Genomic DNA, 22826 nt, shown 5'->3' with positions numbered 1-22826 from the left:
CCATAACAGCACTGAAGCCACTGATCTCCTGCCAGATTCTGCCCAGTGGCAAAACTGGGGATTGAGGAGGGGAAGAGACTGGCTCCGTGGTGTTCTCCTTTGTGTGTCTGGAGTGTGGAGGTGCCAGGTAGGGAAGGGTGGGGGAAGGACAGAGATGGAGGGAGAGACAGTGTGAGTTGGGAGCAGTCAGGAAATTGGCAGGGGTGGGGGTGGGGGGAGATTTTGCCACTTTCTTCTGAAAGATTTATAGAATTCTCTCCAATTCTGTTGCATTTCTCTATAATTATCAAATATGGATATAAAATCTATGTCGATTTCTCCTTCCTTTCTCTCAAATTATTGACAGTTTCTCCATTCAGCTTTTGCCCCATTTTCTCTCTTAATTCTCCAATGTCAATTTAAAATCTCAGATTTCGTGTGTTTCCTACCCCTTGTATCTGCAGTGCTTTGTCCTTGTTTGGTAAGGAATTGTTGTCCTGAGCCATTCCCTAGGTTGGCCATTCTCTACTGGAAACAGGGCATTGAAGGGGCACATGGGGGGAAGGGAGAAGCAAATCTCCCACATGGAGACTGTCCAGCTCCAGGTTACCCAGTCCCAGCTGCTCCCCCACACCATGACCTAACCCTGCTCTCCCCATCCCCACTGCCAGTCATCCCCTGCTGCTACCCCCTCCCACTGCCAGGGAACCTCCCAGCTCCATCCCCCTTCCTTTCCACTCTTCAAGTTGCCCAGTGCTGTCCTGAGCCCTTCCAGCATATCGAGTTCAGCAACACTCAAACCTCTCAAAAGTAGGAAATCCAAAGCTGTATCGGTCTGGTGTAGACATACCCTAAGTGTTTCTCAGTGCAATAGAACCTGGAATGTCTATTTGAAGGGAGAACGCCTGGGATGAATGGAGAATGTGAAATGGACAAAACCCCTTCTGAAATCACTCCAACTGCTCTTCTCACCCTGACAGACTGCAGAATAACATCCACATTTTGCTCCGGATCGTCTCATCCTCCCAGGGGAAAGGAAATGGCGTCAGTGGAGCCAGCTCAGGTAAGGGATTGTCTGGAAGCTGGTGGTGGGTTCTGGTGGGAGGGAGAGGGGCAGTAAATGCACAGGAGGATGGGAGCTGCTGGAGGTGGGAGGAGTGGGGCAGGAAATAGACAAGGTAGAGAAAGGGAGGGGACGGTATGACCATCCTGCTGGAACTAGTTGAATCTGGGGCTTGCTTTCGAGGAACAGACTCATGGGGGTTGGGAGTGGGACTTCCCCTGTTTGTGGAACAGGAAATAACCCTCCTGGGAAAACTTCCCAGACTCCCGGTGCTGGAGCCTGAACCTACCGATACACTTTGTTATTTGCTGCTCCCCCAATCTTTGCATCTGCAAACTTTATCAATGATGACTTTATGTTCTCTTCCAGCTCATTGATAAATAGCACAGGGTCAAGAACCAATCCTTGTGAGATCCCACTAGAAACACACCTACTCAACCATGGTTTCTCACTTACAGTTACATTTTGAAACCTATCAGCCACATTTTAATGTATTTCATGTGTGCAATGTTAATTTTGAATTTTTCTGGTTGTTTAATCAAAAGATTGTTCTGTACCAAGTCAAATACCTTAAAGAAGTCTACGTATATTACATCAGCGTTATTATCTTAATCAGCCAAACGTCTAATCTCATCCAAAAATACATGCAGTTAGTTTGCTAGGATCTAAACCCATGTTGATTGGGATTAATTATAGGTTTCCAAGTAGCAGCTGTGTTAGTCTGTATCCGCAAAAAGAACAGGAGTACTTGTGGCACCTTAGAGACTAACACATTTATTTGAGCATAAGCTTTTGTGGGCTACAGCCCACTTCATCGGATGCATAGAATGGAACATATAGTAAGGAGATATATATACACATACAGAGAACATGAAAAGGTGGGAGTTGCCCTACCAACTCTAAGAGGTTAATTAATGAGCAATTATCAGCAGGAGGAAAAAAAACTTTTGTAGTGATAATCAAGATGGCCCATTTCAGACAGTTTGACAAGAAGTTTAACATGGGGAAATAGATTCAGTGTGGGCTCCTTACCGAATGGGGGAGGCAACCTAGTGACAGAGAATGTGGAAAAAGCTAATGTACTCAATGCTTTTTTGCCTCTGTCTTCACAAACAAGGTCAGCTCCCAGACTACTGCACTGGGCAGCGCAGAATGGGGAGGAGGTGACCAGCCTTCTGTGGAGAAGAAAGTGGTTCGGGACTATTTAGAAAAGCTGGATGAGCACAAGTCCATGGGGCTGGATGCGCTGCATCCGAGGGTGCTAAAGGAGTTGGGGGATGTGATTGCAAAGCCATTGGCCATTATCTTTGAAAACTCATGGAGATCGGGGGAGGTCCCGGATGACTGGAAAAAGGCTAATGTAGTGCCCATCTTTAAAAAAGGGAAGAAGGAGGATCCGGGGAACTACAGGCCAGCCAGCCTCACCTTAGTCCCTGGAAAAATCATGGAGCAGGTCCTCAAGGAATCAATTTTGAAGCACTTAGAGGAGAGGAAAGTGATCAGGAACAGTCAGCATGGATTCACCAAGGGCAAGTCATGCCTGACTAACCTAATTGCCTTCTATGATGAGATAACTGGCTCTGTGGATGAGGGGAAAGCAGTGGACATGTTATTCCTTGACTTTAGCAAAGCTTTTGATACGGTCTCCCACAGAATTCTTGCCAGCAAGTTAAAGAAGTATGGGCTGGATGAATGGACTATAAGGTGGCTAGATTGTTGGGCTCAACAGGTAGTGATCAATGGCTCTATGTCTAGTTGGCAGAGTGCCCCAAGGGTCAGTCCTGGGGCCGGTTTTGTTCAATATCTTCATTGATGATCTGGAGGATGGCGCAGATTGCAAGTTTGCAGATGACACTAAACTGGGAGGAATGGTAGATATGCTGGAGGGTAGGGATAGGATACAGAGGGACCTAAACAAATTAGAGGGTTGGGCCAAAAGAAATCTGATGAGGTTCAACAAGGACAAGTGCAGAGTCCTGCACTTAGGACGGAAGAATCCCATGGACTGCTACAGATTAGGGACCAAGTGGCTAGGCAGCAGTTCTGTAGAAAAGGACCTAGGGGTTACAGTGGACGAGAAGCTGGATATGAGTCAACAGTGTGCTCTTGTTGCCAAGAAAGCTAACAGCATTTTGGGCTTTATAAGTAGGAGCATTGCCAGCAGATCGAGGGACGTGATCATTCTCCTCTATTCTGCACTGGTGAGGCCTCATCTGGAGTACTGTGTCCAGTTTTGGTCCCCACACTACAAGAAGGATGTGGAAAAATTGGAAAGAGTCCAGCAGAGGGCAACAAAAATGATTAGGGGGCTGGAGCACATGATTTATGAGGAGAGGCTGAGGGAACTGGGATTGTTTAGTCTGCAGAAGAGGAGCATGACGGGGATTTGATATCTGCTTTCAACTACCTGAAAGGAGGTTCCAAAGAGGATGGATCTAGACTGTTTTCAGTGGTAACAGATGACAGAACAAGGAGTAACGGTCTCAAGTTGTAGTGGGGGAGGTTTAGGTTGGATATTAGAAAAAATCTTTTCACTAGGAGGGTGGTGAAGCACTGGAATGGGTTACCTAGGGAGGTGGTGGAATCTTAGAGGTTTTTAAGTTCAGGCTTGACAAAGCCCTGGCTGGGATGATTTAGTTGGGGATTGGTCCTGCTTTTGAGCAGGGGGTTGGACTAGATGACCTCCTGAGGTCCCTTCCAACCCTGATATTCTATGATTCTAAGACCCTTGCTTCCTGTGTGTGCTGGCAGGGACAGCCAGCACACACAGGAAGCAAGGGACAGCCCCTCACCCTCTTGGCTGTTCTGAGTCGGATAGGGTGGGACTCTGCTACCGTGTCCCTCCCAGAGCATTCATTTTACTGGCCGTGCTTTCCTGTGAATACTGGTGTTGTCACTGGGCAGCAGGTTCTGAGTGGGCGACTCTTTTTCTTTCAGGGGCCGGTGACCTTTGAGGAGCTGGCTGTGTACTTCACGGAGGGGGAATGGGCTCTGCTAGACCCTGTTCAGAGAGCCCTCTACCGGGAGGTCATGCAGGAGAACTATGCCACTGTGGCCTCATTGGGTAAGGATTTCTGTTCCCTGGTTATTAGAAGCTGTGGGGTCTCTACAGTACCCAAGTAGTAATAACTCTAGGCCTTTACTTAGCTTGTAATTTTTGGCAGGCTTCCATGCCTCACTTTTTGCTTCATGTCCTTCCCCGGTGTCATTTCTGGACATGTGTGTATTTTATGTCTGCCATTTTGAAAAATATATGATTTATAAAAATTAGTTTAATGTATACTTATTGGATGCATTAAAACTAATGAATAAATAGAGCTTTCACCCCTTTCCTCATTTGAAGGGGACTCTGTGAACTGGTACAATTCTAGATACAGTCCAGTAAACAGGGGAGCTATGTGGTGCATGGACAGCGTGACAGTCAGAAGGGTAGTGTGGAGGAAGGGCACCCAGGAAGGGGGCAGGGTGGGTCAGAGGGAAGGAGAAGAGGTTTTGGGGCTCTGGAACTGTGGGGGATGCCTGCCCAGGCCTTGTTACTTCAGAGCCTACGCTCGAGTTTTAGTTCTGTTCGGTTTCGCTTAATTTTACATTATTTTTTTCAAATATTAAACTCTTGTCCTTCATCCGCCACTCAGTGCCCCCCACGCAACCCTTCCCTCCCGTATCTACCCTGGCCACCATTCCAGAGTCCTTGCTGCGTTCCTCCCTCCCAGAGGACAACTGCTGCCCTGGCACAAATGTGCCCTTTGTTGACAATGTCACGTGGTGGCAGTGAGAGTTCTGGGGGCTCAGCAGGTCTTGGTCCCTCCCTCCCCACAATCTCCAGCACCCCTGGTCTGCCTTCCCTCCAGGTTCTTTGGATCTTTTAGCCAGTCCCTTCCGAGGCCACGTGGTCCAGTTCTTCTTTTTCACATTCTCCTTTTCCAGAGGAATTAGAGTCTGTTCCTCCTGAATTATAGTGTCGAATTCCCCAGCCTGCCCCAGACATTGGGGCGGGGGAGGGGTTAATACGCTCTTCTACTGCACCTTACTCACTGGATTCCCTAATTCCCCAAAACTGATTGTCTGACATCACAGGTCTGTGGGGAGCTACACCTTGACTTCCTCTGAAGTCTGCTCAAGGAATGCCCTCTCAGGTACCAGGCCTCCAGCCATCACCTCTCTGTGGGCAGGGACATAGGCGCCTCTGCATCTTGACCAAGGTTTGAGGCTTGCAGTCCCCTCACCCTTCATTGCATTCACTGGCCTAAAGTCCAGCCCCTGTGCTTTGCTTCTCCCCAAGGGCTGTGACCAGTGTGTGTGTGTGACAGATGTGGGAATTTTGGTAATATTTCTGTTGTTCCAATACATGTGTCAGCTGCCCTCTGTATTTGGTGTTGCTCTGCTCTGAGTGTGAAGAGCTGTCACAGGGTGATACAAATGGCTCATTAAAGGACTGACTGTGAGTAACCCATATCAGTGGAAGACCTTACAGAGACAACAGAAACCCCATGGACTGAACACTTAACACCTATCAACAGGAGGCTCCCAGCTTGTCTGGGTGGAGCCCACGTGAACTCAGTGTGTTTTGAGGAGCAGGAAGAACTGGGCTTCCAGAGACGGGGGGCTTTCTTGGAATGCAGGCTGGGTCTACACTATGGGTCTTACAGAGGCACAACTCTACTGCTGCAGCTGCACTCCTGTGTAGTCGCTCTTTGCATAATTAAATCACCCGCAACGAGCGGCGGTAGCTATGTCTGCATGAGACACTCTCACGCCAACATAGCACTGTCCGCACCGACGCTTTTGTCAGTGAAATTTATGTCAGTCAGGATGTACTTTTTTTCACACCCCTGACAGACAAAAGTGCTAGTGTAGATGAAGCCTAAGAGAAAGGGACAGACACAGGGAAAGGACACCTAGATGATTGGTACAGCAGCATGACTCAAGAGCGTTGCCCAGCATGGATTATGTGTTAATCTTTGCTTCTCTGTGCTAACCTAAGGACTTGCTGATGCTGTGTTCCAGTTGACTAGGGCTATGTCTACACTACAGCCTATGTCGGCATAATTTATGTCGCTGAGGGGTGTGAATAAACCCCCCTTCTCCCGAGTAATGTAAGTTACAATGACATAAGCGCTTGTGTGGTATTGCTGCTTGTGGAAGTAGTTTTTTTATGCCGACGGGAGAGCTTTCTCCCCTCGGCATAGAGCGTCTTCATCAGCTATAGCCCTGCACGTATAGACATAGCCTAATAAACCCTATTGTTTTTGAAAAGGCTGCAGGGTATCACTGCAGATACTTGCTGGGTGCTTTAATCCCTGAAGAGTGTAACAGTCTCTGACCAGGAGTCTATCTCAGCTGGACTTGCTGGGCACAGCTCACTGTGTGAGGCAGGAGAGCTGGAGCCCAGAGGCTCACTCTCGGAGGCATTGAAGTTCCATGGCCTACCCTGAGGGAAGAGTAGGGCCCTTGGGGATTTGGCACACTGAAGGGGTTCGTCTAAGAGACTGTTTAAAAGCTGAGGTATAGGACAGACCTGGAGGATCCATGACAGTTGGTGGCAGCTGGTGGGATTCTGAATGCAACAGGAGGATTTTGCAATAAGTGACTTGTAGCAATGAAAACAAGACTAGTCAAAGGAAAGAGGAAGAAAATGGAGGATATCCACCTCCTTAAGAAGAGCATCACAGAGCTGTGCGGTGGGAGAGGGTTAAGTATCGAGAAGTTACACAAGGCTCAGCCGATTGCATGGCTGGAGAAGGATGATCGAATCAAGGTCTAAACCCAGGCGGGATTTCGAAAGAGTCCCAGGGCCACAGAGACATCTGCAGCAGCAGCGGAGGGGGGGGGGGGGGGGGGGGCATCTTGATGATCCGGTTCCCCCTTTGCTAGAGCTGAAGCAGTGGGAGTTGGAGCGGAAAGCAAAGGAGCTTCAGATGGAGGAACAGAGACTAGCAGACCGCAAAAGGCAAAGAGAGAAAAAAGGGAAACATGAGGAGGAGCAGAGGAAAAACCAGGAAGAGCAGCCTCCCCTCAGCTCATCCCACTCTTCAGTGTCAGGCACTTGGTTGTGGTTATAATAAACCAACTAGAAGTGTATTTAACTCATCTTAAGGCAAAGATCCAAACTAAAGGCAAGTAAGGGGATTGGAAACACAAGGTTCTGGATAAAAGAAAAATATAAAACTCAGTCTAGACCCTACACTTATTACCCAGTTCCGTTCCAGTCTAATAATGTATTCCTCTCCCACTGGTCAGGCCTTACCGCACTTGTCCGGTCCAGAGAGCTGGGATCCGCTTTTCATGAGACACTCACACTGGCAATGTGGCCTCTGTAATGGATAACACCTTGTGGCCGTTCTTCTCTTACAGAGTCCCAGGCTTTTGTCTCTTTTCATAATTGGGGTGGTTCACTGTTCAGCCTTTCCTTGGAGTTTGTGACAGAGTGCTGGGAATCAGCAACAGAACCCGCACTCTAGTCATTGTTTAACCCATTAGGCCCTGGGCAGGGCCTGATTGAGAGGGGAACTCCTGATTACCAGATCAGACTGGACAGGGAAGCTAACAAGCTAATTAGCCCAGTAACGAGATTGGATAAAAGAGTATAGGGAGGAAGTGCAAGGGGGGAGAAGCAGCAGAGAGAGAGAGAGAAAAGGCTAGTAGGGCCTGACAAAAGAGAGTTGTCTGGAAGGAGACACTTTTCCCCTCCCTACTCCTTTGAGAAGGTGTAGTAAAGCTGGATAATATTGTGGCCATGTCTGTGCTATGAAATGGTGTCAACACAAGTTGGGTCGGCATACAGCCGCCGCATTTAGTACATCTTTGTGCATGTGCACACTTGGCTCCTTTTGTCCCCTTGCGTATACTTACCAGAACTGCTTGTGTTGATTCACAGTGCGATGCACCATGGGTAGGTATCCTAGCAAGCAACCCGCCACCATTCAGCTCACTGTCTTTTGGGTAGTTTTGGCAATGCATTGTGGGGCAGAACAGAGTTGCACGGGGTGACTGGGAGCCAGGGGTCAACTTCCTATAATGCAATGTTCTCCATCCCATAATTTTCACACGTATTTTCAATTTTCTGTGACCTTGCGCTGGACTTGTATTGCTCGGCCATCTCTCACAGAACCATGGAGCCTGTACAGCTCTGCTTGATTTTCATGAGCCTTGCAAACACAGGACACACGATCCTCCAGTATTTGCAGAGCTGCAAGAACCAGCGTGGGGACATGATGATTTCTTGGAGGACAGATTGCTGTGAGACACAGCTCAAACCAATTCACGATTGTCGGTTTCATTCACGGAGCTCCTGCAGACAATGGACCACTGCTTCTGGGCCTGAGAAACAAGTACTGACTGGTAGAATCACTTTGTAATGCAGGCATGTTTCACCAGGCCATGTTCTGGGGTCTGTGTGCTGAGCTTGCCCCAGCCCTATATTGCCTCTATATAAATCCATGGATCTCACTAAGGGATATTGGCAAATCCCCCTGGACCTGAGCTCCAAGGAGAAGACCGCTTTTGTCACCCCAACTGGGCTGTATCAATTTATCTGGCTGCCCTTCGGACTTCATGGGGCACCAACCACCTTCCAGTGACTGAGGGGTTGCATATTGAGCTAGATGGACCTATGGTCTGACCAGTATGAGCGTTTTTATGTAATGTTGATAGTGATCCTGGGGGTCCTGCCTACTCCTTCCTCCCCTGGCTCATGAAGCCATACACTGGTCACCTCGAGAGCACCAAGGAGAGATTCAGCTACAGGCACAGCAGGGCAGAATGACAGGTGAATGTGCTTTTGGTAGATTGAAAGGGCCCTGGCCTTGTTTACTCACCAGATTGGATCTCAGTGTGAAAAATGTCCTAATGGTTGTAGCTGCCTGTTGTATCCTGCGTGATATCTGTGAAGCAAAGGGGAGAACTTGCTGCAGGGGTAGAGGACGGAGGTCTGCTGAGTTGGAACAGCCAGACACAAGGGCTATCAGACGAGCTCAGTGAGGAGCTATGGCCTAGGGAGGCTTTGAAAGAGCACTTCCATGGTGAGCCACAGGAATGTGCTGTGGTGCCCTGTGCTCAGCCCGGCACTGTCATTTGGGGGTCTGTCAGGAACTGTGTGGTGCTTGCTGCACATCTGTGCATATATCACTGCCAGTGCAGCGAATAACCTTGGGGTGCTTGCTGTACATTTTTGACGACTACAGTGTTTGCCACTGATCCTATGGATTGTGAGTGTACAAGACCATCACTTTCCCTGCCAAGTTTTATTCAGTTAGGAAAACAGCACCTAACAAACAATCTGCAGAACATAATAGGAAATGCATTTTCAACTTAAACATTTTTGGAACCTTAACAAACAAGGAAAAGGATCAGTGATGTCCATTGCAGTTACGCATAGGCTGACCTGTGAGAGGCACGGATGATGTACGTGAAGCTGATTCCCCAGCTGTGGCGTGGTAGGGGTGTGTGGGCTGGCCCAGAGGCCACGTGGAATGCTGAGGGTGGGGAGATAGGGAGGTGCTATGCTGCAGTTCTCCATCCACAGCAATGGCCGTCAGTTCTGGGCCTGTTGAGCTTGGAGGTCCACAGGAGTCTGCAGCATCCACATTTGCTGACGGAGAAGCTCCATTATGCCTGGTGCATCTCCCACTCCTTTTCCAGCTGGGACTCTTGGGCATGTCTCCTCTACGATCTTTCCTATTCCAGACTGTCTGCAGTATTCACCATCCCGGCCCTCAGCTCAAGGTCTGATGCAGCCCTGGCTTGCAGGATCTTGCAGAACATGTTCTCCTGCATAGTCTTTTTTTCCCCTCCTTATGTTGGTCAGATGTTCTGCTGGTGTGGAAGGGGAACCCCTAATAGGTAGCTATGTCCTGTTAAGTTGGGGGAATCATCACTGTAATGGGGGAAATAAATTTAAATACTTACCTGACATTCCTTCCTCTGCATCAGGCTCACCAGTGTTCGACTGCAGTGACTGGCTGGACTGTGGTCACGTCAAAAACAGGTCCTGGCTCACAGCACAGCTGGATCCCCTGGTAGCCTGTCCCTCATATTCCTCTTCCTTATCTGCCTCCTCCTTGCTGTTCATGGCAGGGGCCTGTGACTCGGGGTCATCAGTGTTGCAGGGTCATCGGCAGTATCCACAGTGGTGTGTGGGGTCTCTGACAAGTATGGCATGCAGCTCTTTGCATCAGATCTGCGGCTCAGCATCCAGTCGATTGTTGGCCTCCCTGCCCTTCTGGTGTGCCCGCCACAGTTACTTGGCTTTCACGCAACACTGCTGCCTGTTCCAGTTGTAGCCCTTCTCCTGCATCCCCCCCAACAATCTGCTTGTAGATGTTGATGTTTCTATGGCTGGTTTAGAGCTGTGCTTGCACAGCCGCTTCTCCGAATAGGCCCAGGAGATCCAATGTTTCCTGTATACTTCAGGCAGGAGCATGTCTGCAGCATGTCGCTGGCACGGGCAACTGAGCAGTTGCACACACCAGTGAAGAGCTGCTAGGTGTGCTCATCAAGCTGGACAACCAGGAAAAGTCATTTCAAAAATGTACGGGGATTTTAAAGGTGTGTGTTTGTGTGTGGGGGCTTCTGGTCTATGTGACCCCTGGGCAGTGGTGTCCACAAACTGTGACCAGAGCAGTCAGTGTTGGGCATTGTGGGACAGTAGCTGGAGGACTGTTATGGTTGACATAAGTAATGTAGTGTCTACAATCATGCTGTATTGACCCATGGTAGTGAGGAGGAGTGGCCTCCCTCTGAGCAGGAGAGTGAGGGACCACAACACTCCCCCTGGTGGGCGGAGCTAAATTGGTCCTGCCCCCCTTGCCGAGTCCTGGGGTGGGTCAGAAAGTATAAAAGGAGAGCCTCAGTGCTCATTTGGAATTGACGCACAGGAGGGAGCAGACTAACCAATCATTCCAGGGAGCTGGGCTCTCAACAGGATCCTGAACTAGGCCCCGAGTGGAGCTGCGACCTGTGTTTAGAGGAGACAGATGAGTGCCCTGAGGAGCTGTGAGGTGCCAGGACCACCATCAGACGAATGCCCTGAGGAGCTGTGAGGATTGCCGGCGGCTGAGTACCCCAAGGAGATAGAGGGCCTTTGAACTACAGAGCCCGACAGCCAGATTGGTTCCTCTGCATTACTTCCTACTGCAGACTGTGGTCCAGTTCTGCTGCCGGAGTGTGAGTCAGCATGTTGCGGTGGGATTCCCCGCTGTTGTGGAAAAATTACCATGTGTTGTGTTTGGATCAGAACAGCCTGAGGCTCCTTTATTACAAGCATGCAGGGAGACACAGCCAAGCCTAGCTAGTCTCCCAAATAAAGAAACACAAAAGCTTATATAGCTTAAAACCACAATTAGTCAAGCACACTTCTTCATTAGTAATTTTCTCCGAAACAGAAAAACAACCCCTTATTAGGAATACAGAAGCACAAGCTTTCCTGTTGATTAACAGGTTGTTCCTTTGTGGTTAACGGCTTTCCTAACATTTTGCTGTTACAGCTACATTTTACAAAACTGGTTATTTGCAGTTGCTTCACTTTGTATTTTTCCACACTCTTTCGCCCCTCTACCATGTATACAGCTCTCTTGACCAAAGTTTTAGGCCTCTCAAGTTTTTCTTCACACCGCTGACCCACTAGCGGAACACTCTGCCTCTGTTAAGGCCCTGGGCTGGGACGTGGTGGAATCAGGTGGGTCCGCATCACCCTAGTTCCTGCCACTCCACCCCTGGGGTGGCAGCCTCCCCACCTGAGGTCCAAGAGGCCTGCGTTTGTCTGCTGTGTACCTCAGCCAGGATGCCAGACTCAAGACTGCTTTGTCTCCTGTGCCCCAGCCAGAAGGTGCTGGGCTATAGACTGTTTGTTGCTCTGTCCCTCCCAGAGGGCTGGAGTTTCCCCTACAAACTGTGATTTGCAGTCTGCCTGTAGTGGGGCAGAGTGGCCTCCCTCCCCTCTTGATGGAGAATGTGGGCAACGCCCCACCCCTGAAACAAGGGGACTAGCCTAGCGCAACAGCAAATCAAATTCCCCCTTTGCTGGATGATAACAGTGAACCTCCCCAACTAGGAAGGATGGAGGTTGAGAAACTCATCCAGTGGCTTTCCGAGAGATGACAGCAGCAGCATATGGCACAGCTCCAGCAGCAGCAGCAACTCCTACAATAGCTTGGACGCTAGCAACAGCAACTGATCCGAGAGCTGGAGGCCCAACAACAATGGCAGTGCTTGCAACACCTAGCAGTTCCAATCCTGTGAAGGCAGGGACTCCACCTGACCCCGTGGGGCCTGTGTACCTGAGAAAGGCAGGTCCCAAGGATGACCCAGAGGCCTTCCTCAGTTTCAACCAAGTCTGGACCGGGGAATCTGGGAAACCACCGGGCCAGGTGACAACCCTGATAGACGTAGATGGAATTTGGGTCTCCACCCTCATCGACTCCGGTTGTGGACAGACTCTGGTACATCAGGACCTCATGAAACCCCCAGAGCCGCAGCTGGGCGTCATTAGGTTGCAGTGCATCCATGGGCACATGAAATCTTATCCTCGAGCTTGAGCCACCTTGACTGTGAGAGGAGAGATGAGGGTTATGACACTGGGCCTGGCCTAACGGCTGGTCTACCCAGTCATTTTAGGTCGAGACTGGACTGGCTTTATGGAGATCCTATGCACTGTGAGCCTTGAGTCCCAACAACCCAGGGTGGTGCTCGAAGGAAAACTTCTCGAAGGGGCAGATGGAACACCCAGAGACCCCAACCCAGGCATCCCAGAAAACTCTGAGGCTGACTGGGACCCCCCCACCCCGATGATGGGGACGAGTCTAAGCTGCTCGCTGAGGGTGAGCCCCCCCAGTTTAGGCACAGACTTTAGCTGTGACCAACGGGAGGACCCCACCCTGGGACAGGCCTATGAGCAGTTGGCTTCTGTTAATGGAACAATTACAGACCCCCACCGAGCGACGCAATACCCCCACTTCGAGTTGACCGGTGACCACCTCTGTCAGATTGATTGTGATTCCCAGACCCAGGACATCTGGACCCAACTGGGGTCAGACCCAACATTTCCCCAATGCCATCGACGGGCCGTCCTGCAGCTGGCCCATGTCATTCCCGCTGTGGGGCATCTGGGGCATGAGAAGACCGTAGCCCGGATCCTAATGCAGTTTTTCTGGCCAGGAGTGCACTGGGAGGTAAAGGATTTTTGTGACTTCTGTCCGGAGTGTCAACTCACAGCCCCATGGGGGTACCGAAGGCTCCCCTTGCCCCCTGCCAGTGATTGACACTCCTTTTGAGAGGATTGCATAGATCCTTATAGGGCCTCTCCCAAAAAGCACTGCAGGTTTTCAACATATCCTGGTTGTGCTCGACGATGCCACCTGTTTCCCAGAGGTGATCTCCCTTCGAAACATCATGGCAAAAACGCTGGCTGCAATGTTCCTGAGGATATTTTTCCAGGTAGGTCTCCCCCGGGAAGTCCTAAGAGACCAAGGCACCAATTTCACCTCAAAGCTGTTCCGACAGGTCTGTGACCTGTTAGGAATAAAAAAAGTTACAAACGTCCATGTACCACCCACAGACTGCCAGGTTGGTAGAACGCTTTCACTGAACCCTTAAAGAGATGCTAAGAAGTTTCCACCAGAAGATCTTTGCCACTGGGACCAGCTTATCCCACACCTGTTGCTAAGCATTAGAGAAGTTCCCCAGGCATCCACTAAGTTTTCCGCGTTTGAACTATTGTATGGCCAGCAACCCTGGGGGCTATTAGACCTCATGCAAGAAAACTGGGAATGGACGTCATTGCCGTCGCAAGGTCTCCTGCAGTATGTCCTGAAACTCTAGAGGGTTGGCCCACGTGGTGGATCTAGCGAAGGAAAACCTCCAGAACGCCCAAGCAGCTCAGGAACGTACTTACAACAGGGTGGCCCGCGGAAGAACCTTTGAGCCTGGTGAAAGTGTCCTCCTCTTATTATACTCCAAAGAGTTGAAACTCTAAGCATGATGGTAAGGGCCCTAGGAGGTTATTCACCAGGTAGGGCCAGTCACTTATGAACTATCTCAACCCTTCTGACTGAAAGAAAAAGCGAGAGGAGCTGTTAATTGCCCCTGGAACCAGACTTAGGACCCCAGCTCCCCAGCCTAACTGACTCCGCAGGGCCCCAGCTGGGCAATACTCTGACTGAAGAGCAGCAGAGGCAGGCTAGGTGCTTGTATAAGGCATTCCCCAAAACCTTTACAGCCCAGCCTCACCCAGCATGCAATATTGATGAACCCAGGGGAAGTCGTCCAAGAAACCACTAGCCATTGCCACGACAGACCTGCAGGATAGCCGAGAAGGAGGTCGAGACCATGATGGTACTATGTATAATTGAGAGATCACAAAGTGAGTGGCGCAGCCCCATCGTGTTGGTCCTGAAACCAGATGGGACAGTTAACACCATCTTTCAATTCGATTCTTACCTGATGCCATGAATCAATGAGCTTTTGGATCGACTCAGGGAGGTCCAGTACATCAGCATCTTGAATCTCAGTAAGGGATATGGGTTGCATATATGCTAATGCCTATCTGGATGATGTGGTGATTATATACTAGCCACCTGGAGGACTACCTTAACCAGGTCGCCGCCATCCTTAGGGCCTTACATGCCGCTGGGCTGACCACAAATCCTCGAAAATGCAAAATAGTCTGGCAGGAGACTACCTATCTGGGGTATGCCCTGGGGTGAGGCCAGGTACACCCGTTGGTGGGGAAGGTCCAGGCTTTACAGGCCTACTGACCACAACAAAGAGGGCTGGTGGGCTATTACCCCTGGTTCATCCCCAATTTCGCCTCAGTTGCCACCCCACTAATAGAGCTCCTGAGAAAGGATAGCCCCTGACGTGTGCCCTGGACAGAAGAGTGTGACCAGGCCTTCAAAACCCTCAAAGAGCACCTATGCCAGGAGCCAGTGTTAGTCAGCCCCAACCTCACACAGGAGTTTATTTTGCAGACAGATGCCTCAGAGGTAGGACTGGGAGCTGTCCTCTCACAGGAAGGGGAGGCACATCCCATTCTGTATATCAGCTGCAAGCTGTTTATCTGAGAGAGGAACTACTTGGTCAAGTGGGACATGGATGCCTTAAGGTACTACCTCCTAAGAGCCCCCTTCATACTTGTGACCGACCATGCTCCCCTGAAGTACCTGAAAACGTCAAGGAAACAAACCCCCGACTGATGCGCTGGTACCTCACCTTGCATCCCTATGCTTTCACAGTGCACCATTGGGCTGGTAAGGACCATACCAACACTGATTTCATCTCCTGATCGGGGGAAGGAGACTTTGTCCTCTCAGGTTTCACGGAGATGGACTTGAGGAGAGGTGTAGTGTGGTGTGTAGTGGCCTCCCTCTGAGCAGGAGAACGAGGGACCTCTACACTTCCCCTGGTGGTTGGAGCTAAATCCCTCACTGGGAGTCCTGGAGTGGGACAGGAAGTATAAAAGGAGAGCCCTGACGCTCATTTGGGGCTGGCGCACGGGAGAGAGCAGACTAACCAATCATTTCAGGGAGCTGGGCTCTCAACAGGATCTTGAACTAGGCTCTGAGTGGAGCTGCGGCCAGAGGACACAGACGAGTGCCCTGAGGAGCTGCCAGGACCACCATCAGATGAATGCTCTGAGGAGCTGTGAGGACTGCCAGCGGCCAAGTACCCTGAGGAGACAGAGGCCTGCATTCATCTCCATGCACCTCAACCAGGATGCCAGACCCCAGACTGCTTTGTCTGCTGTGTCTGCTCTGCCCCTGCCTAAAGGGCCCAGAGCTGATAGACTGATTGTGCTCTGTCCTGCCCAGGGAGCCAGAGATCCCTTAGACTGTTACTTACTGTTGGCCCCAGCCAGAAGGTGCTGGGACATAGAGTGTTTGTGGCTCTGCCCTGCACAGGGGGCTGGAGTTTCCACTACTAAGTGTGACTTGCAGTCTGCCTGTAGTGAGGCAGAGTGGCCTCCCTCCCCCCATCGAGAGCGTGGAACCACTAGACCGTATATCGACCATGGCTCAACACTGCTCAGGAAGGTGATGTTACTGTGCTGGTGCTTCTGGGACAGTGGCTATGGGGGCAGGACAGGATAAGGGAATCTGGGCCCTACGGCTAGCATCCTATTGAACAGGGGAAGCTCAGCTGCCCTACCTGACGCTCAGTGATGAGCGGGAAAGGGACTATGAAGTGGTTCAGGCAGCTGTCTTAGATTGGGTGGGCCTCTTGGCAGAAAAGTACTGGCAAAAATTTTGAGCCGCAGGATCGATGGGAGGATTATGGCCCCAAACTGACAGACTGGGCCACTCGTTGGCTAAGGCCAGACACACAACATGTGGCCAACATTATGGACACTGTCATTCTTGAACCATTCCTTCAGAGTCTCCCAGACAGGACCCTGGTATGGGTCAGGGGGCATCAAATTGTCACCCTAGATGCAGCAGTTAACTAACAGAGGAGTTTGCAGAGGCAGACATTCCCAGAAGGGGTCGGCAGTTTAAGGGTCTGGATCCAGGGAGGAAGATCAGAGAATCTACATTGGCAAATGGCGCTGAGAAGAAGAGGGCGGAGGCCAGGGGAAAGCTAGTGGCGTCTCGGGTGATGGTGTGTTACAAGTGTGGGTGGCAGGGACGTATAAAGAAAGACTGCCCATATATGGAGTGTGTAGGGTGACCAGATTGCAAGAATAAAATACTGGGACATAGAATAGAATCATAGAATATCAGAGTTGGAAGGGACCTCAAGAGGTCATCTAGTCCAACCCCCTGCTCAAAGCAGGACCAATTCCCAGCTAAATCATCCCAGCCAGGGCTTTGTCAAGCCGGGCCTTAAAAACCTCCAAGGAAGGAGACTCCACCACCTCCCTAGGTAACACATTCCAGTGTTTCACCACCCTCCTAGTGAAATAGTTTTTCCTGATATCCAACCTGGACCTCCCCCACTGCAACTTGAGACCATTGCTCCTTGTTCTGTCATCTGCCACCACTGAGAACAGCCGAGCTCCATCCACTTTGGAACCCCCCTTCAGGTAGTTGAAGGCTGCTATCAAATCCACCCTCATTCTTCTCTTCTGGAGACTAAACAATCCCAGTTCCCTCAGCCTCTCCTCATAAGTCATGTGCTCCAGACCCCTAATAATTTTTGTTGCCCTCCGCTGGACTCTTTCCAATTTTTCCACATCCTTCTTGTAGTATGGGGCCCAAAACTGGACACAGTATTCCAGATGAGGCCTCACCAATGTCGAATAAAGGGGAACGATCACGTTCCTCGATCTGCTGGCAATGCCCCTACTTATACAGCCCAAAATGCCGTTAGCCTTCTTGGCAACAAGAGCACACTGTTGACTCATATCCAGCTTCTCGTCCACTGTGACCCCTAGGTCCTTTTCTGCAGAACTGCTACCTAGCCATTCGGTCCCTAGTCTGTAGCAGTGCATGGGATTCTTCCGTCCTAAGTGCAGGACTCTGCACTTGTCCTTGTTGAACCTCATCAGGTTTTTTTGGCCCAATCCTCTAATTTGTCTAGGTCCCTCTGTATCCGATCCCTACCCTCTAGTGTATCTACCACGCCTCCTAGTTTAGTGTCATCTGCAAACTTGCTGAGAGTGCAGTCCACACCATCCTCCAGATCATTAATAAAGATATTAAACAAAACCGGCCCCAGGACCGACCCTTGGGGCACTCCGCTTGAAACTGGCTGCCAACTAGACATGGAACCATTGATCACTACCCGTTGAGCCCGACGATCTAGCCAGCTTTCTATCCACCTTACAGTCCATTCATCCAGCCCATACTTCTTTAACTTGGCGGCAAGAATACTGTGGGAGACCGTATCAAAAGCTTTGCTAAAGTCAAGGAATAACACATCCACTGCTTTCCCCTCATCCACAGAGCCAGTTATCTCATCATAGAAAGCAATTAGGTTAGTCAGGCAAGACTTCCCCTTCGTGAATCCATGCTGACTGTTCCTGATCACTTTCCTCTCCTCTAAATGTTTCATAATTGATTCCTTGAGGACCTGCTCCATGATTTTTCCAGGGACTGAGGTGAGGCTGACAGGCCTGTAGTTCCCCGGATCCTCCTTCTTCCCTTTTTTAAAGATGGGCACTACATTAGCCTTTTTCCAGTCATCTGGGACCTCCCCTGATCGCCATGAGTTTTCAGAAATAATGGCTAATGGCTCTGCAATCTCACCCGCCAACTCCTTTAGCACCCTCGGATGCAGCGCATCCGGCCCCATGGACTTGTGCACGTCCAGTTTTTCTAAATAGTCCCGAACCACTTCTTTCTCCACAGACATGGTGTAGGGAGGGGAACCATAGACTTACAGCCCCCACCAGAGCCATAGGGGAGGGGTGCACACAGTGCTAGGAAGCCATGGGTCGGGGGTGCATGGCCCCAGCTCCAGCCCCTGGCGGCAGTCCCACTGTAAGCCGCACGCCACAAGCTGTGGATTGGTCAGTGGTGCCCCGGCTCCAGCCACCGCTGCGAGCCATGGGTCGGTTGGGGGCGCATGGCCCCATCTGCAGCCCCCAGCTCCAGTCTCACCACAAGCTGCCCACTACAAGCCGTGGGTCGGTTGGAGGCGCATGGCCCTGTCTCCGGCCCCCACTGCAAGCCGTGGGTCGGTTGGGAGCGCATGGCCCTGGCTCCGGCCCCTGCTGCAAGCCATGGGTCGGTTGGGGGCGCATGGCCCCGGCTGCAGCCCCCAGCTCTAGGCCCGCTGCAAGCTGTCCGCCACAAGCCACGGGTTGGTTGGAGGCGCACGGCCTGGGCTCCGGCCCCCTCGCAAGCTGCGGATCAGTCGGGGGCGCGTGGCCCCTGCTCCAGCCCCTGCTGCAGGGAGAGGGTCTCAGGGCTGGGGCAAGGGGTTGGGGCATGGGAGAGTGTTTGGGGTGCTGACTCCAAGAGGGAGTTTAGGTGCGGGAGGGGACTCGGGGTTGGGGTATGGGAGAGGGTGTGGGCTCTGGGCAGGGCTTATCTCAGGCAGCGTACCTCAGGCGGCTCCCCGGAAGTGGCGACATCTCCCTCTGGGTCCTAGGTGGAGGCGTGACCAGGTGTCTGTGTGTGCTGCCTTGCCCGCAGGCGCTGCTCCGCACGCTTATGGCATGGGCAGCACACACAGCCCCCTGGCCATCCCTGCACCTAGGACCCAGAGGGAGCTGTCACCACTTCCAGGGAGCTGTGCAGAGCCAGGTAGGGAGCCTGCCAGCCCTGTGCCAACTGGACCCCTGGCAAGCAACCCTACAATATGGGACAAATAGTGTCAGGTTCTTGTCCCAAGATCAGGCCCTGTATTATTAAAATGATGATATAGTTGGGAACCCCGATGTGCACAGGTGCAACACTCACACTATAGGAACTTTTTTATATTTACAAATAAATAATGTATTAATACATTTAGCAAAGTCACACACTAACTCAGTAAGGTAGATAGAGATAATACAGAAAGTATATCTGAACATCCATACTCACGCCATCCCTTGTAGAACAACCTGAAATGTTAGCCCTTATCTTCCTTATGGTCGTCACCTTCCTCATCTTCACCAGTGGCCATCATCCTGGCCCCTCGCAAGGGCTACATCTCTCTCCCCTATTGTCCATAGGGATTTCTCCCCTTTTCCTTATTTGTAGTTCTTCCTCTTGCCAAGGTTCAGGTGTCTTTCTTCTATAGGTTAGCGTATTAACGATTTCACCCCAGTATCATATATATCGATTCGTTGCCACTTTGCGGTCAGATGTTCCATCTAAAACCTTCCAGAAGCTGGTGTCAGTTCATGTTCTGTGGTTGGCTGATGTCATTATGGACAAAATTCCACCCCCTACACTCTACTTCCAGTTCCCCAAAACTTACGAGTTACCTAAGTTTATCTATACCGAAGTTCATAGGCCTCAAGTCTCATGCTAACTGCTGAAGCCAGTGTCTTACACAATACAAGCCTCTAGGTCCTTGCATTACTGCTGAATATAATAAAGCAGAATATAAAGTTTTGTTAAACTGTTCGGTTTGGTGGTGGTATACTGCCGTCTTCAAGGACTTGAACTGCAGCAGGTCGCACAACTCCTCCATTAACTGTGAGGTGATGTTTGTCCCTTGCTCTGTCAATTCTTTGGGGATCCCTATTCAGGCAAATACTTTCATGAGCTTACTGGTGACGACAGCTGCCATTTCTGACCAGAGGGAGTGGCCCCAGGGTATCTGGAGGCATAGTCCAAGATCACCAATCTACATTAGTACCTGGCTGCAAACGTTTTCAGCGGACCCACCAGCTCTGTGCCTGTCCATACGAACCTAAGAACGGCCGTACTGAGTCAGACCAATGGTCCATCTAGCCCAGTATCCTGTCTTCTGAGAGGGCCCAATGCCAGATGCTTCCAAGGAAATGGACACAACAGGGCAATCATCCAGTGATCCTTCCCCTGTCCCCCAATCCCAGCGCTTGCCCATCAGAGGGACCCCTGCAGAGGGGAGTAGTACCAGGGGGGCCTTTGAGATGTTTTTCTGGCTCACCCACTGGCATTTGGGGCAGGAGGCACAATAGTCCCGTGCCTCTGGGGTGGATGCCTGGCCAGTAGAACTCCATGGTCACTCTGTTGAGTGTCTTCTCTGTCCCCAAGTGCCCCAACAGAGCACTGCTTGGGCCAATTGAAGCATCTCCCCTAGGGAAATTCCTGGGTAGCAGAAACTGCATTTGACTAACCCTGTCTCAGCCTGCTTCATGACCCAATATGATTTCTCCTCTAGCAGTTTCAAAATAGGGCCACTATTTCAGCTGCTGTGGGTCTAACACTTTGTCATCCACATGGGTGAGACGTTCATAAACCTGACTCAGGTTCATAAACCTATCTCCCATAATATTTATTTGCTGGACAGCAGGTCCAGGTTGAGAGGTGGTAGCAGGCCCCTACTGCTCCAGTTAAGTTCAGGTGAAAAGTCATTTGCCCATGAGGGTGGTCCTTCTCCAGATATTTGGCCTCCAATGGAGCCATCTCCTCTTGGCCACCATGGCCATCTCCTGTCCTCCTGGTTCTTCAAGTTCGGCTCTAGACATCCCTGGACATCCTCCATGAAAAACTTCCAGTCATGCCAAAGTATGCCCAGAGAGGCCAGGTCCTTGGCCACTCTGGCCTGCACTGTCTCAGTGTGGTCTTGCAGAGTCAGTTGCACTTGTTTAATCGGACAGTGTTTGCATGTCCCCGTGGATACACTGCACCTAGATTCTCCTCCCAACCCCACCAACCACTCACTGACTCAAGTCTGGCTGCAGCCAGAGTCTTTCAGTCCTTTTATGTTTACTCCATTCACTAGGAAGGGGACTAATGTTTTCCCTGTGTCTCTTTTCTGAGCCCAGTTATCTGCTGTCCAGGCCTGCCCATAATTATAGTCCATGAATGGGCGGTCCCATCTGAAATGGCCTGGCTGCTCACATGCAAACAGCCCCCACGAGATAAAGAGGTTTTGCATTAATTCTCCTGAGTGGCACGGCCCCTTCTGCTTGACCCAAATGTCTCCTGATTAGCTGAGGGTGGGCTTCCAGTCTCCTCTACTGGCCTTTGTATCCCCCTCTACTAGGATTCAGTACCCAAATCACCCTGGATAGCCTCAGTGAGGTTTGGGCTCAGTGGTACTTGGGGCCCCGGAGGTGCACCAGTCTGACTTTTGGCATTTCAGCTTTGGACCAAAGAGACATCAGGTAGTTCTCCACCATGGCAATGGCCTCTGCCGAGGTCTCTGGTCAGTGTCTCATCTCCCACTCAAGCTTCCCCCCGGAGTTCAAAAGACCAGACCCTGTGAGGTCTTCTGGTTGGGAGAAGGCACAGCCTGGGGGCCTCACCAATGTGGTTCCATCCCAGGTTCAACCTTCCATGTGGCTCTTCAGGAGAAGGTCCTGTTTTCCCTTCAACCTGTTCCCTTTCCCCCATTTCCCTGGACTTCTGAGCATCTTCTAACCTGCTTCTCCAGCTGAAGCATGCTCCACAGTCCAGGGGGCAGGGCTACCTGTATCCAGTAGTGTCCTTTAACCCCATCAGGCCCAGTGTGGGGACTGTGTACCCCATCACAGTTAAATACAATAGTATCAAGATATACCTGTGTTTATCATATCTGTCTGCCATTCCATTGTTCACTCTGCTCGTGTATTCTAATTCCTTCCGCCACCTGGTGTGTGTCTTGTCTATTTGGATTGTAAGTTCCTCAGGGCATGGACAATCTATTACTCTGTGTTTATACAGTGCCTAGAACAATGGGGCCCCGTTTTTATTGGCCCTTAGGCATTAATGTAATGAACATGATTAATAATAACAACTGTCCTGCTATTTGGATCCCAGGAAGTTGACCTCGGGATGCTTAAAAATGAGCTGAGGGTAAAATCATGGAATTCTCTTTGTGACAAGTATCCTTCAAATTCAGCTGATCTTCCTCATTTTTATTCTCTTACGCAGGGTTTTCAGTTTCCAAACCTGATGTGATCTCCCAGCTGGAACAAGGGGAAGAGCTGTGGGTCCAAGATCTCCAGGGCTCTGAGGAAAGAGAGCTCCAGAAAGGTGCCCAGACAGGTGAGGCCTCAGCTAACCAACTCAGAAACTGTCCATGAATGAAGGAAATGTTTGGGATTCCCTACAAAGATCTTGTGAGCTCTCTGAATTCAAAATTGTTCCCAGCAGGTGTGGCATCCTCATGGCAGATGTCAGTCATGATTTACCACCTCTCCTGACTGACATCTGGCTCTAGCTCCCACCCCAATCTTCCTTCTCCCTGAGTGGGATGTAGACTCACAAATGACCTCTGTCCTCCAGGG

At 50.7% G+C, this 22826-nt stretch overlaps 1 protein-coding gene across 2 annotated transcripts in view; it reads left to right on the top strand.

Annotated features, from left to right (window-relative positions):
• Positions 1–22826, top strand: part of LOC128845532 (zinc finger protein 135-like) — a 49159-nt gene that overhangs the window by 5030 nt on the left and 21303 nt on the right. For both annotated transcript variants that reach the window (XM_054044327.1, XM_054044326.1), the window contains exons 2-4: positions 960–1042; positions 3980–4106; positions 22471–22584. In XM_054044327.1, coding sequence (XP_053900302.1) covers positions 1019–1042; positions 3980–4106; positions 22471–22584 — 265 coding nt within the window. In that variant the 5' untranslated portion in view covers positions 960–1018. The remainder of the gene's footprint in view (positions 1–959; positions 1043–3979; positions 4107–22470; positions 22585–22826) is intronic.

This window comes from Malaclemys terrapin, chromosome 11 (assembly GCF_027887155.1).
Source record: "Malaclemys terrapin pileata isolate rMalTer1 chromosome 11, rMalTer1.hap1, whole genome shotgun sequence".
In the NCBI taxonomy this organism is placed as follows: Eukaryota; Metazoa; Chordata; order Testudines; family Emydidae; genus Malaclemys; species Malaclemys terrapin.
Note: the sequence above shows the minus strand (reverse complement) of the source record. Positions and strands in the feature narration are given on the sequence as shown.